General features: G+C 39.3%; 1 protein-coding gene across 1 annotated transcript; it reads right to left on the bottom strand.

The window, feature by feature from the left end:
* Window positions 1-2,322: 2,322 nt before the first annotated feature.
* On the bottom strand, window positions 2,323-13,206 carry TYRP1 (tyrosinase related protein 1). The gene is made up of 7 exons (XM_075726496.1): window positions 12,825-13,206; window positions 9,780-10,102; window positions 8,171-8,375; window positions 7,080-7,247; window positions 4,591-4,770; window positions 3,094-3,240; window positions 2,323-2,528 (listed from the first exon to the last, which is right to left on the bottom strand). The coding sequence occupies exons 1-7, from the start codon at window positions 13,204-13,206 to the stop codon at window positions 2,323-2,325; spliced, it is 1,611 nt and encodes a 536-aa protein (XP_075582611.1).
* Window positions 13,207-17,845: the final 4,639 nt, after the last annotated feature.

Below are 17,845 nucleotides of genomic sequence, written 5' to 3'. Positions count from 1 at the left end.
AAACACCAAGCAGCTTCAATGAATGGCAGGAGCTTTTTCTCCACCCAGACATAGTTCAGAGTACTGCAGATAGTGATCAAAGAAAGAAGGACTTGTGAGACTCTTATGAAGAATGGGTAACATACACAGTTCTCCACTTTCCTTCCACCTCTAATTCCTGTGCTTGCTGTTCCTTTTCTTTTTAAGTCTGTTATAAAAATCTACCTTGCTTCCTTCATTTATGTGTGGCAGCTGTAACTAGCAGGCAGGTCTCCTCATTCTCTGACCCACAAGACTTATGGCCTGCTCAAAACACGAGTGTATGCTTTTGCTTTAAGGATTGAATGGCTTTAATGGCTGACATCCTCTTCACAAGATCTGATTTTGCCATGCTGTTTTCCTTCTGCTATCAAGCTTCTGTATGCTTCTTTTCATCCACTGAAGTAAAAACACTTTACAAAGGAATATCTATTATCTTCATTTTGTAAATGAGTCAAATGAGTCACAGAGGTAAAAATATGCTAGCTAAGAACATTCAGCAGGTCAGTAACAGAGCTAAGAATAAAATCCAGGTCTCTTGACCCCAATCCAAAGTACATTGGATCACCCTGCTTTAATCCATTGAAATCACTAAAGTGGATGACTTGTTAAGTTGCTACTCAGCACAAGCAAGAATGGCAGAAACAGGCATTTAAATTGAAATCCAAGCTGCTGCTTTTGTACCTGAAATACTGGTTAGCTAGACTGTAAGTAAAATGAAGAACACAACCCAAAAGACCTTTGTCTAATTTACTTTTGTGCCATCAGTGTTGCAGGTGAAAGTTTTCTTCCTAAATATCAATTACGTGTGTAAATTTTTGCTGTTGTCCACGCCCCATGCTTGGTAAGATGAGTTAAGATGATAACCTATCTTCTACTTGCCTAGCCAAGAGTACTTGTCTTCCTATTTACCACATTATCAATGTATAAATTACATATCTCCTTGCCATTGAGTAAATGTGCTTTGAGCACACCTGATACTCACTGAAACCACTGAGGTTAACACAGAATGTAGAAGGCATGGCTGAAAGGAGGAGATAAATGACCCTTGCTTTTGCCTAATAATTTAACATCTAGGAGAGCTGCCTCAGACTGAAGGAGCTCAATCCACATTACTTGCCATTTCAGTTGAAGCTGGGGTCATACAAAAGGAGAGACAAGGGACAGCCTGACTTTATATTCTGACAATAAGAGGGTTGAATACCTGATGTAGGATTCAGTAGTCTGAACCCAGGAACATCTCTGTATGTCAGCTATTGACTGCTAATTTAGATTCAATAAGCCATCATAGGCAGACAATCAGAGGATTTATTGTACCCAGTTATGATGAAAGAGACGAGGTGAGGCTTGAAGCCAGATTCCTCAAGCCCTACTTCAGGCTGTAAAGGCAGGTGTCAGTTTGTTGCTCTACTGGCTCATGTTGAACATATGCAACAGCAGTTGCATGTGGCTATTTTTCCAAGTCTATTTTACAGCCTCATGCCCAGGCCCTTCTCTCAAAGTATAAGAGATGTGAGTTTAAATTCCCACAGAAGAGAATTGAAGCGAGGTCTCTCATTGGTGGGGAGAATGCCCTGCCATGGGGATAGTGGGAGAGAGAAAGGGAGCCAGAGAGTGAAAAATCAAAATAAAATAAAACAAAGGCTGCTGCCAGCTGTCCTTTCCAATGGATGTCCCCTTCAGGCTGCTGTGTTTGAACATACAACTGAAGTATCCAAACGCTGGAGTGGCTTCTCAGTGGTGAATCTCTTTTCACAGGTCCGCCTAAAAGCAGCAATGAAGTCAAAACTGTGTTCTGTGAATAAAGTTGGATTTCAGACACACTGTTCACCTCAGAATTCTTTTGTAGCTCCCTGCCTGGCACGCTGGCTATTTAGAAACATATTTCCACTTGCCTAGCCAAGTTGTCTACTTGTATTTTGGCTTCTCCTTCTGTCCCATTCTAGATTTGACCTTTTCACAAAAGTACCTCATAAAAGAATTCTGGTATAAAGGCTAGGTGAAGTCAGATGATATTGGCAATTTAACTAAATTTTACCAGATTTTACAGAAATATGCATGAAAAAAAGCTTGCAGGTCAGCTCTGAAGAGTTAGTAGAATTCTATTAAAATCAACACAGAACTAGCATTGCAGAGGTGACTTATTGACGCCTAGGTGTGAGGAAAGAGGAGGTGAAGGCTGAAGCAAACATATCAAGACAGCTGACAGTCTATGCTCTTTATTTTAAAGCAGATGGGTGACCACCTTTTATAAAATACAGCAAAATAAACAGTTTCAGTCAGATGCAAAAAAGTGTTGTATCTTCAAACAACAGACTGGCTTGGTGTTGGTATGCCATCATAATCATCTGAGTAGTGCTGATACTGGTCAGTAAGAAGAGGCTGATGCAACTCATCCTTATTTTTCTTGACACGTATGATGCATGCAGCAGCAGCAAAGATAATTGCAACAAGAACCAGTGCAGTTACTATTGCAATAGTTATCATCTCTGTGACACGGAGAGCCCGACCTACAGGAAGGAAAGCAAAAGGGAAAGTTATTAAAAGTAAATGTCAAATGCATGGATAAACATCAGAGGGACAGACCAAAGTTCAGTATCTGTAGTTATTCAATGAATCATGAAGTAGAACCAGTTCAAATTTTGGTTGATAATATTTGTTCCAAAATGTGAGAAAATTTCAGTCTCTTTTGTTACACTCTAAAACCAGTCCTGGACATTCTGCTGTCTGGTTTGTGAGGGATTTGCATTCTCTGTAGTGATTTAATGAAGGCATAAGATATAGGAATAAAGACCTTCTGCAAGGTTTAGATCCAAATGAGAACTTCTCGAAAAATTGAAGTGGATAGTGGGAACTTCATGCAGTAACAATCTATAATCAGTAGCTGTTTAGCTGTACTAAATTCCAAACACAACTGATTTGGAAAGCCAGGCAAGAAAAAAGAAATAGGCCTTTATAAAGGCATCAAATATTGTTTGTGAAATTTGAACCAACTTTGTTATATGATGTATAAACTTAAAGGAAGAAAGACATGATGAGAAAACAAAGCAGAAGCATCTAGGTTGGACAGTTTACCTGGCCACTCGACTTCGTAGCTGTATCCCAGGTTTTCTGGTGCAGTAACAAACATTTCATTATTGGTAACTGGAGGCCAGAAAGGCACCATATTGTATTGTCGGTTATGTCCAATAGGGGCATTCTCCAGTGGATATGTTGAGATATCTAAATTTGAAAGTCAAATCACACTTCTGTAAATAAAATCAAAATAATTTGCACTACTTCATTTTTTTCCAATAGGAACTCAGGGTTTAGAGTACCTCAATTTTTTTGTTCCTAACCTAAGCTAATCTAGAAGGATTGGTTTTCCAGTGTGACTGATCCAGAATGGAGGGCTCTGCTCTGTCCAAAAGCAAGACCACTAATGATATCTCTGTTTTTTAACAGAAACCACTCATTAATTGTAAAACTTCTGGCATGTGTTGGGCTTTTCATTTCTTCTCACATGGAAAATGAGAAATATGTATATATGGAGGATTTGTAAAACTTTTTGCTACAGTCTGGTTTTGTCTGATTGTAACAGTGATGAATAGCCCTCTCATGCATTTCAGGAGGGCAACTGATATGAATTCCAGTGGAATTTTTTTGCAGTGTTATGGTAAATCAGGAGCAAGTCAGCTGAAGCAAAAAAAAAAAAAAAGGAAAAAAAAAAATCTTGATAAGATGATGCAAAAGCTTGTGATATGTCATGTAAGTACCACAAGGGGATACAATTGCTCTCTGTTAGTTGATGTGGGAAAAATACATGAGGCAGGTTGTGGAAGCTGCATGAAGAAGTCTCAGTTGTGCAACAGCAACTGTCTTCTGTAGAAGAATGAAGAGGGGGCTGGATTGTCCTGAGAGGAATATAGTCGCTTCTTTGTGGAGACTAATGCACAGACATTAGGGTTACACAGAATTCTCCCCCCAGTTCACAGGTGCCAATCTCCTTTATTTCTTTTTTTCTTCCTTCCTTGCAGGTCCTTCTTTCTGTCCTTCCTTTCTCCCTCTCCTTCACTTGCTCCCTTATTCCTTTTCTCTCTTCAGCGTTAAAGAAGCAAGGGCAGCAACAGTGACCATCCCTTGAAAGCATATGGAAATGGTTATAGAATGCTGGTAGCAAATTACGAAGGTGGTCAAAATGAATCGTGAGGGTGTGCATGGCATCTGATCTTGTTTGACAAGAAGAAACATACAGACAGAATGTCCATGAAGTATTTGGACCTTCCATGGTTACACTGTCTTTGCTTTACAGAGACAATGTATTTGCACATTCTGTTTTCTTCAAGAAAATTGTGCCTGGTATCTCTGGCCAAGTCCCTTCACAGACAGTGATTTGAAAATGGATGTCAGTGAAGTGAGGAAGGGAGCTTGCTTGTTATTACTCTGTCTTTGTTAACTATACTAACTGTTAAAATTCCAGTCCTCTCTCCTAAGCTTAGGGGCATCTTGCTGTCCCACAAGAAGCAGCTGAGCTCCAGTGACTACAAAGACTGATAACCACCCATCCTGCCTCTGTCCATGAGCACATCTTACCTGCAGAATACCTTCTCAGCCACTCATCAAAAACAGCATCTGTAAATGTGTGCAGGAGGACAAAAATGGGATCATTTGGTGATAAATGAGTTTGCCCTCCTGTTCCATTCAAAAACAGATGAGCCAAGTTGTGAAGACTTCGAACTGCTGGATCATATTTCCCTGAAGGATCGCTGTACCCTGAATATGCAAACAAAGAAGAACACAAAAAATCCCAGTGAAGATTTTGTTTGGAAGCTGCAGTCCCAGCTGGATACTTTTTTTCTCTGAATGGCTGTCATGTTGTTGTGGTGCCTTGCTTAACATAAATGAATAGCTAATTCTCTACCTACTGGCATTTCAGAAATGACCCTAGCATGCATAATTTTCAGATTAAAATAGCCTTTATGAAAGGATGATGAGAATATGGAGTGCAAGGCTGTTGGGATCTAATGCAAAAATGGCCAAAATAAACCACATCATAGTATGAAAATAAAGGTACATAGTTGGGACCTACGTATTTTTCAGCATAACTGAAATAGTTGCATGTATTTTCTAAATTCTGACTTAAGTGTGTATACGTTAGCAACTATCCTAATGAGCCAGCTGTTATGTTTCCACACATCATTTCCATGCTTACTGCAAACACATCTCAGAAAGCTTCACATGCTCTGTTTTTCCAGTGAAGATACCCTATGTAGTTCTGTTAGTGCTCAACACCTTGTAACCCTCATGCCAGATGTCAGGATCTGAAGCATCTGTTTTCAAGCTCTGGCCAAACTTTCCAGAGAGGGATCAGTACAATTAATTGGCTAAAGCCATGTTTAGATACCTAGATATTGATATCCCATTTGTCAAACGTGGCAAGCATCCAAAACTTTCATACATACTGAAGAAGCTGGTGCAGATTCTTGGTTTTGTTCTCCAAGAGAAAGAAAAAGGAGCAGATCCTCCCCATCGGAGAAGTTATGCTTCTTCTTTCCCCATGCAGTGCTACAGGCTTGGGGAAGAGTGGCTGGAAAGCTGCCTGGCTGAAAAGGACCTGGGGATGTTGGTCAACAGCCAGCTGAACATGAGCCAGCAGTGTGGCCAAGAAGGCCAACAGCATCCTGGCTTGTATCAGGCATAGTGTGGCCAGCAGGAGCAGGGAGGTGATTGTTCCCCTTGTACTCGATGCTGGTGAGGCCGCACCTGGAATACTGTGTCCAGTTTTGGGCCCCTCAATACAAGAAAGACATTGAGGTGCTGGAGCATGTTCAGAGAAGGGCAACAAGGCTGGTGAAGGGTCTGGAGCACAGGCCTTATGAGGAGCAGCTGAGGCAAATGGGATTGTTTAGCTTAGAGAAGAGGAGGCTGAGGGGAGACCTTATTGCTCTCTACAACTACCTGAAAGGAGGTTGTAGTGAGGTGGGTGTTGGTCTCTTCTCCCAAGTAGTTAGTGATAGGATGAGAGGAAATAGGCTTAAGCTGTGCCAGGAGAGGTTTAGGTTGGAAATTAGGAAAAATTTCTTCACGGAAAGAGTGGTCAAGCATTGGAACAAGGTGCCTAGAGAGAGGTGGTGGAGTCACCATCCCTGGAAGTGTTCAAAAAACGGGTAGATGTGGCACTTCAGGACATGGTTTAGTCTAGTCTACCCTTGTTTGGCTTAGAGTAGACTTGGTAGTGTAGGCTAATGGTTGGACTGGATGATCTTAAAGGCCTTTTCCAACCTAAATGATTCTATGATTCTATGATTCTATGATTCAAAAGAGCCAGACAATCTATGGAAGGTCTGGCAGGGATCTGAACTGTTACTTGGTAATCTTTTCTCATGGATCCTAGTCCTTCCTGTTAAAAACTCTGGATTATTAAAGTGCAGAAGCAGCTGGCAGTATACTAGCTGAACAGCATGGATCAAATCTTTAGGCTGCTTTCTGTGTTGTGGGGTGTGTGTTCAGATGCCAGTGGCTGAAAATTTCATTTGAACTGTGTAGAGCTTAGAGAAGAACGAAGTTATATGTCCCAGAGAGAAGGACTAACATGTCTAGCAGTAAATCTGTATGCAGACCTCAGTTACTACTTCAATACCATTTCATTAAGTACTACCAAGACTTACAATTTCTTTTGCTTTCTTTTGTTTGTTTTAATTCAGGTTCAAAAGTAACTGCTATGAGCACTTGTTTGCCTCATTTAAGTATGCAGCTGCATTAATCTGCAGGCAAGAGCTGTCTGTTTTCAGCCAGAGCAACCTATTATCAGGTTGCAAGAATCTGATCTTGGCTAGTTTCTACTTAGTACACCACTGACAGATTTTTGAGACTTTTATGCATTTAAAGAACTGACATAAGCTATAAAGTAATTTACGCAGAGCTTATTTCCACTTAATACTAAACTAATACTTAATGCTAAGAGCAATGTGTTAGTGTCCAATAGACTGTCTCCAAACTCATACTTCCAACAGGAAAAATGACAGGCCTGCTCCCTTGACTTATTTGGAGTTGTTCCAGGTCCTTTTATTTGCCCTGTTTACCTTCTACTGTGTTACGGAAACTGTCTGTTGAATTGGAGTAGAAAGGAGGAGTGTCAAATACACCAACTTCCAAACACTGAGCAACATCCTCAGGCTCTGGGAGACGCTGTACCATAGGCCGTGCAACATTTCCAGCAGGGTTTCTTCGGATAGGACCACCCTCAGTGCCTGGGGGTGGAGAGGAGAGAGAAAACAATACTGGTACAAAACAGTAGGCCACAGAATGCATCCTTCTAATGACTGAACCATGGGGAAAAAAAAGTCTCTCACAAATGACACTTAAACTTAATGAATGGGTCAGTTCCTCATGTTGGGCAAAGAATCTGAATCTTCCTGCGTTCCTGTGTGCTGGATCCTTTGCACCAGGATTTAAAAGAGCATCTAGAAGACTATTCCTGAAATTTGTGGTTCTGTAAGTGCTTTGGAATAATTTTGTATAGTTTTTCCATGTGATTTCTTGATGAGGCCTCGGGAAAAAGTTTTCAGGATGTCCTGATAAGGTAGCTAGGGAAAGGACTATAGTTTATTGTATAGGTGACTAACCCAGTATTGTGGTTTTTCCCTGTTTTTTCCCCGTATTTCCATGAAGATGCTGAATTGTGGCTTGAAGGTGATGGATATACAAGAATCTTGCTGGGATTTTTTAGCTCTTGTAGCTGAGGTAGATGTGTTAAGATTCAATATTCTTCACATTCAAAACATGCTCCACATAGTTAACACAGGGTTTTTTTAGATGTTCTCTGGAGCAGAATGCCACAAAGGTGATAAATGGAGTAGTCAGAAGAAAACTTAAGCTTCAATTAAGAAATGACACTGCCAAATTTAATTATTTATGGCATAGGAGATGAACAGATACTGCATAAGAAGGGAAGTCAAAGCATTTAGCTACATTTTTGAACTGCTTGGTGCCTCAGTGCAAGACAGATGATGAGTATGTACTATCTCAGAAGACTGATGAAACTTGGATCAAGAATATTCAAAAACCACTTGAGGACTTTTTGGCTGGGAAAAGCCATTGCAATGTAAAGTATTCTGTTTATTTATTATTAAAAGGATTTTCTCTCCAAATATCTGCCAGCAGCCATACTTACTGTTACAGATGGTTCCCAAAGTCTCGTAGTCTTCTATATTTTCACATAGCACTCGCCACTGAGAGAAGATTGAGTTCTGGCTGATAAGAGAGACATCAAAATTGCTTCTAGCTCCCATCAAGTCATCTGAGCAGATATCACAGGTGTTTTGTCCAGTTGCAAAGTTCCAGTAGGGTAGTCCAAAAGTGGGATCCTGAAGCATGTTCTAAACCCCATAAATATGGTGTTAATACATGTGTGCCCCAGACAGCTATAGTATTTACTGCTAGAAGGATGTTAAAAAACAGTTAGATATATCTTAGTAAGAGTCAGAGTCCTGCCTCATGGAGGAGATGAAATCTATGGAAAATCTATGCAATCTATGGAAAAGTTTTTGTTAGTTTTTCACATTGATGCCTTTGCTCATAGAACAGATATTTGGAGTGTTGAATTGAGTCACAGATTAAGACGGTACCTCTTCCATGAAACTGTATCATGAGTAGTAAGAAATATCACTTAATACTGATACCCCATTTTTCCAAATATTTTTAATGGCCTGTCAACAACAACAGCATTTGTAGCACACAGAATATCTAAGCCAACTGCAGAATGACTGAGCAGTCAGAAAAGTAAGGAAAAGGGATACCAGCCCTACAAATTGTCATTGCTTGGTTCTAGTATGAGGTGGAGTTGAACAGTTCTGGAGTGTGTCCTGGCTTCCAATATTCATATACCAGGATGTGTTGCCCAGCCAACTTAGTTTAACTAATGATCAAGTTTACTAACATAAATAGGAATATATATTAATACAGAATCATAGAATATCTTGAGCTGGAAGGGACACATAGGGATTATCAAGTATCACCAAGAGCTACAACTCCTCAGAACTTCCACATAATGAAATGCCACTGATGTTAAATGTAAGTTTTTGAAGGGAGGTTGTGCCTCAGCCTGATGCGGAGCCACTGAAACTAGCGGAAACACTTGAAGTGATTTCAAAGACTATTTAATCCTGACCTTGAAACCTTAATTCTCTCTTATTTAAGAAGGATGAAGGTCCATAAAAAATATATATTCCTTTTATGGATAGGTCCTCACAAGGAAAAGGAAACTAGAGAATCACTGATTTATGGAACAGAGCATAACAAAACACTAATTTCTCTATCCAGTTACACAAATTATACAAATAAAATGTGATTATGAATCCCCAAGCCATCTCTGTAATAGTTTTTTTTAGAATTTATTCTGCTTTGATTAGTCTAACTTAGTCAAGAATCAGGGCCTTGATATTAAAAATAACACTGGCAATAAATTTTTGGTCCAATAAAATGCTTTCTATGGATATTTCTAGAATTTGTATCTATTTTTACAGGAGATTTTTATGTAACTTTTATGTTTTCCATTACTCTGCTTGAGGTTATTTTTAGCATCTCTATAACAATGCCAGTTTAGAACCTAAGTGCACTCTATTAAGTTCAGCCTGACTAATGAGTTACTGAAATTGAAGCAGAATTATTTCAATGCATAGAAAGAGCTGCTATTATTTTTGCCTACTGGAATATGGAGAGAAGTTCTTTAACTGTACAAAACATAGCATGAACACATGGCTCAACATTAATGTGAACTTTACCTGCATGTCTCTTTCAAGCTGCAGTAGATGGTACCTATGCCACGTGACAAAAGCTGGTCCCTCATGAGAGAAATCAATTCCTCCAAAACTCTGCTGCCCTACACCAAGGAAAGTCTTCCTCACAGAATAATAATGAGACCACACAAAGTAGTTATAAATGGAGATATTTTCAAATTGTGGTGTGTTGCTGTCTGGTCCAAGTATTTCCTCACGTCTTCGTGTGGCAATAACAATGTCAGGATGGATTGTCACCTTGGCTTGGTGTAAGGCATTCACAAAACGCCTCCTTTCTTCTGCACTTAGATCCAAAAGATTCCTCCTGACTGTGAAGATATGAAAGAAGCAAGTTACCGAAGTAATAGACACTTAAATCTGATTTCACAGGACTAACTTATTTTGCTGCTAATAATACCGGGTAAGTCCCTTTTTCTTCAACCATTCATCCATTTTTTATTGGGGCAATTCAGAGAGTACCAAACATGTTGAGCTGAATAAAAATAAAGCCCAAAATCTTGTAGTTATACTGCTTTTAGAAGTATTGTTACAGATTATCCTTCCATGCTGTCAGAGAAATGACAAAGTTCTTTATCATACAAACCTTTCAGAACTTCATCCAATATACTTAAGGTTTCCTGTGGTAATACTTTACAAGAAAGTAATACTATATAGCAATTTATAATAATCAGGAGCTCTACTGCTTGACGATTTAGTGAAGTGTATCGTTTATGCTTGAACCTTTGTAGGAAAAATGCCAGATTCACCAGTGAATTGAGAATTGTGAATTTCATACAGTACAACATCTCTCTTTGATACTATTACCTGCTATTATTTACAACAGCCATATATTAGTCCTTTTTAGCAGTATAACTCAAAAGAATTTAAAAAAATCATTGTTCACATATAGAAATTGAAACAAGGAAGATAATTGACTTGTTGAAATACCAGTATGTCAGCAAGAGGAACAGTGTCCACGTCACCTCAGTCCCAGTCCAGCACTCTTTCACCTGGACTGAGAAGATTTCAGGCTATGTTTAGACTAAGACATAGGTAGAAGTCCTCACAGCTATTTTTCAACATGCATTCATTTTCCTTATAAAAAATACTGTAAAATGCATAATTGTCCAAATGAGTGATAGATTATGTTTATATGAGAAGCAACAGATCTTCAGCGTGAATCAATATGAAGAATAAAAGTGAATTATATTTCACTATATAAAGTTGATTCAGTGGGGGATATTTTGGCTTCATTGAAGTTTATAGAAATACTTTTATGAAGCATGAATTTCATCCAAGGACTCTGTATCCTGAAACACGCTTTTCTGTTTTGCAGAACTGAACTGATGTGCTAGCTTTCATCACTGAAGGGTTTTTTGTTGTTGATTTTATGTAGTGCACTAAAAATATCTATCTAATTTTGTTTTACATAGACATAATTACCTTGTCATTTTTCAATATATGTGCCTGAACCACAGTAAAAAATTGGGACTATTATTAAAGTTAGGCATGAGTTTAGAAGATACGAAAGCACCAAACTGCATTTTACAGCTATTTTATATGGATATGCCAACACTAACCTAATAATTATTCCTAAAGTCTGAGCAGCTGGGGCCAGGTCTATGGATGGACAAAAGAGGTGACCTCCATGTGGAAACCTAAAGCATAACAAGAAGCTAATTTCCCCTATTTAAACTCATGTTGTCATGCACAATAAATCTGACTTGCTTAGCATTTTACTAAGTAGTAAAGGATTTAAGAAGCAAGAAAAGTAAAAAGTGCTCTTGTATACCCTAGAAAATCAGCTAAAGTGTCTTTTTGCCTATCTCCAGGTTTACTTTGCCAAGTTTGTGTGTGTTAACATTCGTTTCTTGGTTATTTTTCAGAGTTATCATCGTTGTTAATGAGAACAGGCCACAGCATCAGGGGGTGCAACCTGGTTTAGCAGATCCAATTCGTAAGTCATACTTTCTGCTTTCTAGTTTGCTTCTCTAGGCTCAAAGCATGAATAAAATCTTAAGGTCTTTCCCACAGCCCTCAATAAGTTGTTTTTAAGGAATCTTATTGTCAAGATTTTGAATTGGTAAGAGGTCCTTTTTTAACCCTTGCTGGAACATGCAGTCACGTTCATGGAGTGTTCCCTATCTGATGAAAATACTGGCAGTGCTGATTTCTGTTTCTGCAAGAGGCACTGCACATTTGTGCTAGAGACCCGTTGCTTCTCATATCAACAGAACCCATCACTCATTTGGGCAATTATGGATTTTAGAGGATTTCAATAATACCTTTAATATTTCACTAATAAAGAGTGAAATCTTGTTCATTCATATGATTTTGACTTGAGAACAAGGATCTGTCCCCAAGCCTGCCTGTCTTTTTCAATTTGCCTACAATAGTCAACATTTTTCCCAGTCATAACCATTTCAAAAAAATTTAGACATCTGTTTACTTATATTCTGGACTAAATTGAAACTGTAGTACTCTCAGAAAGGCTCACTAGTCCCTATGCTGATTCATCTGAACAGCTCATAGTCATGAGTTAAGGCTTTTAAAGTCATTGAAAGCAACTAGGTAAGTAAAAATTTACAAGATCAGGTACATAGTTTAGAAAGGTATTAAGGGATTTTGAATCAAAAGAGCTGCTGTCACACTTAAAGTAGTCAGAAGGTATTAGACATGATATCTAGATATGTATTATTCCCAGGCATACTTACAAACACACATGCATGTCTATATACATTGTTTTAAATAATTCCAAAAAATACAATTTTATCAACTTAGATGTTCTATTCTTTAATGGACTTGGACCTAATACTGCACTGACTACAAGTTTTGGTTTTTTTTCCTTTTACTGAGTAGTAAATGTAGGTGCTTGGTACACAAACTGAACAACTCATCTAGCAGCTGCCTTAATAACCCCTATGGCAATGTACGTTTGCTAAATAAATATAAGGTGCATTTTGTATTTTAAAGAAAAGAAATATGCTAAGTACATTTAGAAGCAAGCATTGGCAACAGACATTTTTGATGTCATATTTCTGATGCTCTTACCTATATTGATTTGTTGGCTACAGGTAGGTCCACTCCAGCCAGGGCGACATGACCCACAGTTGTAACCAGAGAAGTTACCATTGCACCGGCAGGTTTGGTTGAAGAAGCGTATGGGCCATTGCTCACGGTCATCCCGCCCATCGTGGATGTACTGTGGGCCGTGGGGTCGTGAATCAACAGTCACCTGTACACAGCGGCCCCTCCCCGTAGACACACCACACCGGTCAGTACCTGGCCCAAACACAGGGAAGTAGTCTGGGCAACACATGCCGCTCCTCAGGGACTCGACAGTAGCACACTGGCGAGGGAACTGAGCTTCAGCTTGGCCAAGCATGCTAAGAAGCAATGGCAGGGAAAGGAGCAGCTGCACGGGGAGCTGCATGACAGCAGATCCAGCAGAGCTGGCTCGTTCCGAGAGCCAGCAGTCCACGCACGCTGTCTTCTCCTTTCCTGCGATGGGATGCCCAGCGAGAGAGAGAGAGAGAGAGAGGGAGAGAGATAAAAACAAGTGCTACAAACCTCCAGGCTACCCCTTCCACCCCAGAAAGTACCTCTGAACCCTGTACTTCGATACTCTAACTGGAAAATCAAAGAACTCTAACTACAGACTCTAATGTTCTTCTCTCATTATCTGCACAAAAGATAATAACTACCTAGGGCTGTATTTGCTCATTGACTTCTAAGTTCTTCCCAAATGTTCATTCACACTGTACATCTGCCAGCCAGATTTACTTCACTACAACAAAATGCAGAAACCTGTCCAAGGCACCAGGTTTTTCATCTTCCCCCCCCACCCCCCACCCCTTTCACCCATCCCGTTCATGCCTTTCTTTTCTGTATTTAACTATTGTATCTTGTTTTCTACTCAGCAGTTCCCCTCCATGTTCCTTTGCTGTTCTCTAATGGCAGCTGCACCAGAAAGTCAAGCTGCAATGCTTCATGCATTGTATCTCTTCTCTCTTGCTGGTACCTTTCCTCTGCTGAGATCCTGTTCTATCTCTGCACGTCCTAGGGCTGTGTCTAACCCGAAAAAAGCACTGCTAATTTCTCTCCTGGTTCAGTCTGCTTCCTGGTTCAGTCTGCTTACTAATCCTTCTACCAGCACAGTATGGCTTGGCCTCACACTCCTTCTATTAATCCCCTTTCTACTTCAGTGCATTTCCCTGGACTTTAAGTACTTGAACAGCACATGATTTCTGTCATGCTTATCTCCTTGTGATTTTACAAGTTTTAGCAAAGGTCAGAGACAAATACTTGAATTCAAAACAGAACAACTGTGAAGTTTTTTTTTTTTTAATTACTTGCAAAGAAAGGCTCACTTGAAAACAAAGAACACTGGGGAAACTCATATTTAAGAGACATTTTAAAAAAATTCTTCAAGTTTTATTTTCAAGATCAGTCTGAAGTAAGTGACAAAGATATGTAATTTAGAAAATGAAACACTCCAATCTTAAGCTTACAGCTTTCAGTTTAACTATTTATTTTGATAATCAAATAAAAAAGCAATGATGATATTGGAGTATCCTGAAATGTTAAATCCTGAGCAGGTGCTATGGAGGGTAATGAAAGAAATAGAGAAAAGAAGCCTCTGAAATGAACAAAATGCTTCTCTATTCTTTGCAAGGACAATCTCCACTGAGCGAAACTGGCCTTGTTCAAGCTCTTACTCTCTCTCTGATCTATCAATAAGGATGGCTTTCAGTAGGGTGAGGATATTTCATCAAGAAACCTCTTCACTGGCACCAAGACAACACATTAGCAAGTTTTCTGGGAAAAGGTTCAACCACAGTGTAACTGACATTAGGAAGAAAACGGGTTGCCTACTCCTTCTTCTGCTTCTCTGTATGCAAGACAAAATGTGAGAGTGCACCCAATTCTGACAGCCCACAGAAATAGTTTTTTTGTGTGTTTATTCCTGCCAACTGGCCATGGACCGCAGCAGTGAACCTTGCCATCTGTGGCATGTATAACCAAACATGCTATAGCTTGCTTCAGTGTAGGACCAAGGCTTTTAGTACACTTCTCCATATCTTTAATTAATTCTCTATCTGCAGACAGGAATATCTGATAATCCTTAAATGAAACTCTTTTCTGTCTTTCATTTTATTCTCCATTTGAACCGATTTCTCTTTTTTACTGCCTTATTCTGTACCCTGCTTCTTTCCAAGCTTAAACCTTTTCTCTTTGAACATGTCTATTGGGACTTATGTGACACAAATTCACTGTTATCATATCAGAAGGTAAAACAGAGCTAGTAAAAAAACTCTTGAGATTTCATCTGAAAAGAACTCACAGATCAAGAAGAAGCATACAGGTTTTAGCTATGAATATTTAGCAAATACAGCAAATTCCTAATAAGCTTAGAAGAGATAAATCCTGCTTCTTAGATGAAGCCCCAGTAAAAAAGAGCAAACAGACATACTGCCTGGTTGCCTGGCATCATAAAACTGGCACCATAAAACTTCCCCTTATAATGGTTGACAAGAGGTAGACCTTTTGTAAGCCTTCTGTGCAGCCAGCACCTATGAATTTTGTTCAGCAGACTACCAGAGCTACACAGCTGAGGATCATTTCCCTTCTTTGCTCCTAGATGTTCCCTTGGGTTTCCTACTGAAAATCTTGCTGAACAGTTTGGTGGTATGCAGACCCTTTTATAGTCTTTATTTTGATATTCTTGCCCTTAGAGACTCCCGCTCCCCTAGTGTGCCTGGAAAGATTTGACCTTGGAGATTATCCAAATGCACAACATCTGTGTTTCTGTGGCTCTGTTCAGAAAGGGCTTGTCTACTTAAGCAAGGTAATGAGGAAAAAGTCAGTGTGTGAGCCCTTAGCTCACTAATTGCCTGTGTGGACTAAAAGCCCTGCAAAGAGAGTTAGTTAATATGCTAGACATTTGCATAGAGTTTGCACAATTTTCCTTGTGCAAACATTAGTTCTTGATGCTGAGAACAGGTCCTTATGCAGCCACACGAGGTTTAGCTGTGGCCTATAGCCTAACCTACTGGAGAATATTACGAAAATATAGCCAGTTCTATTTGTGCTTGAGTGGTGCTGAACGCTGGTGTGCTGGTTCTGTCTTACCTCATGCTGTTAGCTATACAGTTAACCATCAGTTCTCTGGGAGCTACCTTATGGTATTTACTCAGTGCCCAAGATTTACAAATTCTTTAAACTATGATGTACTTTGAGAGGTACCATAGTTCACAAAGATTTTTATTCCCCAATCTTGAGACACATAGACCCTAGAAAAATCAGATTTTGTCAACTTTGCCTAAGTTGCATGGAAAGTAGTTTAGTGTTATTACTGTTATTTTTGTGTCACCTCTGGTGTGATGACACCACACTGCAAGTCTATGTGAACTGAATATTGGAGTGGTCAAGTGGATGAATTTGGCAGTGGGCAAATAAACATCTGAAATGAAGGTACAACTGTGGTAACCTTCATCATCATGGTCTTCACCTTCTGAGGGTTTGGAAACAAACAGCCTCATCTTCAATGGGTGGAAATTGACCCACAGTTTACATCATCTGTGGATCTTGTCTAGATCTTAAATGCCTTAGCTTTTTTTTGTTAGTTTTTAGTGTTTGGTTTTTTTTTTTTTTTCCTTTTTCTTTTTCCTTGTCAGTACCATCATTATTCAATCTTTTCACAAAATAAGCCAACTCCTCACTTTACAAAGCCAGCTTTGAATTGTTTTGAATTTCCTTTTCCTTCCCAGTAGAAGAAAATAATGCTGCTTTTATGAAAAAAGCAGAGCTAAATATGACTTATATGGTAAGTGTGTCTTTGAAGATCAGTCAGCACTGACCTGTTTCCTATATCTAAACAGCTCAGGACAAACACCAACGTTCAGAAAATTTGGGTTCACATAGGAATCCAAATGCTTCATGGGATCTTTCTTTGTGAAAAGCGAGTTACAAGAGCACAATTAATCCTCATCTGTGTCTAGGTGTGAAAATGTGAAAATATAATTTTCCAGAATGAAACTGTATGTATTATATAATAAAATAAAAGTGATTTTTAATTCATTAGATTCTAGAAATATTAAAACAAGTATGAGAATCCATTATAATCTTTTCATTTGAACTGGAAAGTACTATTTCAGATTTTGTACATAAAACTGACATTTGTATTCACTGAACATGATATACAGTTCCAGTGTTTTATAAAGAGATTGTTAATATCGTTAAAACAGGTAGCTCACTTCTGCTTTGTTCTATAGCTACCCATAAATGAAATAAGGTTTATTGAAAATGCAGGCAAGTTGTCAGGAGAAGAGTACTGAAAAAAAAATACCAGTGTCAATAATTTTTAAAAGTAAACTTGCAATTTTCATGTGAAGGAATTACCTCAGACAGCAGGTATGCTAGAATTTGCCGCTGGATCATATAGTACTGCAAGACCTTTACCTCAGCTTGAAAATGTCAATACTTCCTGAGAAGTGTCATAACCTGTGATGTATATACTGGAAAATATGAAACGACATTTTTCTTTTTCTCTGACTAAATGAGGGTTTCACATTCAAAGTTAAAGAAACAAGGTCATTTTAACCATTCTTCCTCATCTCCCCTCCAAAAAAGAAAAAGTTCTATTGAAGTGGCAGAGCTTCTCCTAAGGACATTAAAAGGCAAAAATGGAAGACCAGCTCCTCCAGTAAAGCTGGTAGAACCTCTGGAAATATTTGTGAAAAATCTGAGTAGGATCCCATGTTCTGTCAGCACCCTGGGTACTTACTCTATCATGGGGGTCTCAACGGGATGAGTTAAGGGGCTCAGTGGCATGCATTAAGGTGCTCAGTAGGACAAGTTGAAGGTCAGCTTCATCACTGATGAGAAGTCAGAAGCTTGGGGTTCCCTCCTTCCCTGGGGAGCTGCTTTTCAGCAGAGGCTGTCCCTTCTGTCTCTGCCTGAGCCATGTTTCTCAGCTGTGTCTGTGCCCAGGCTGGCAGACATTCACCCTCAGCTCGTGGCTCCCTTCCCATGGGGAGCAGTCAGCCCTTGCTCCTTCCCGACACCTTCAC

Source organism: Pelecanus crispus, chromosome Z, assembly GCF_030463565.1.
Source record: "Pelecanus crispus isolate bPelCri1 chromosome Z, bPelCri1.pri, whole genome shotgun sequence".
NCBI classification, from domain to species: Eukaryota; Metazoa; Chordata; class Aves; order Pelecaniformes; family Pelecanidae; genus Pelecanus; species Pelecanus crispus.
This window is presented reverse-complemented; position numbering and strand designations above follow the sequence as displayed.

Excerpts from the sequence above, each read along its gene's own strand:
- TYRP1 (XM_075726496.1), bottom strand. The coding sequence starts at position 13,206 with ATGCAGCTCCCCGTGCAGCTGCTCCTTTCCCTGCCATTGCTTCTTAGC. Across the intron at positions 8,376-9,779 it reads AGCTTGAAAGAGACATGCAG|AACATGCTTCAGGATCCCAC; the intron begins GTAAAGTTCACA and ends TATGGGGTTTAG. Across the intron at positions 7,248-8,170 it reads TTTGGGAACCATCTGTAACA|GCACTGAGGGTGGTCCTATC; the intron begins GTAAGTATGGCT and ends CTCCACCCCCAG.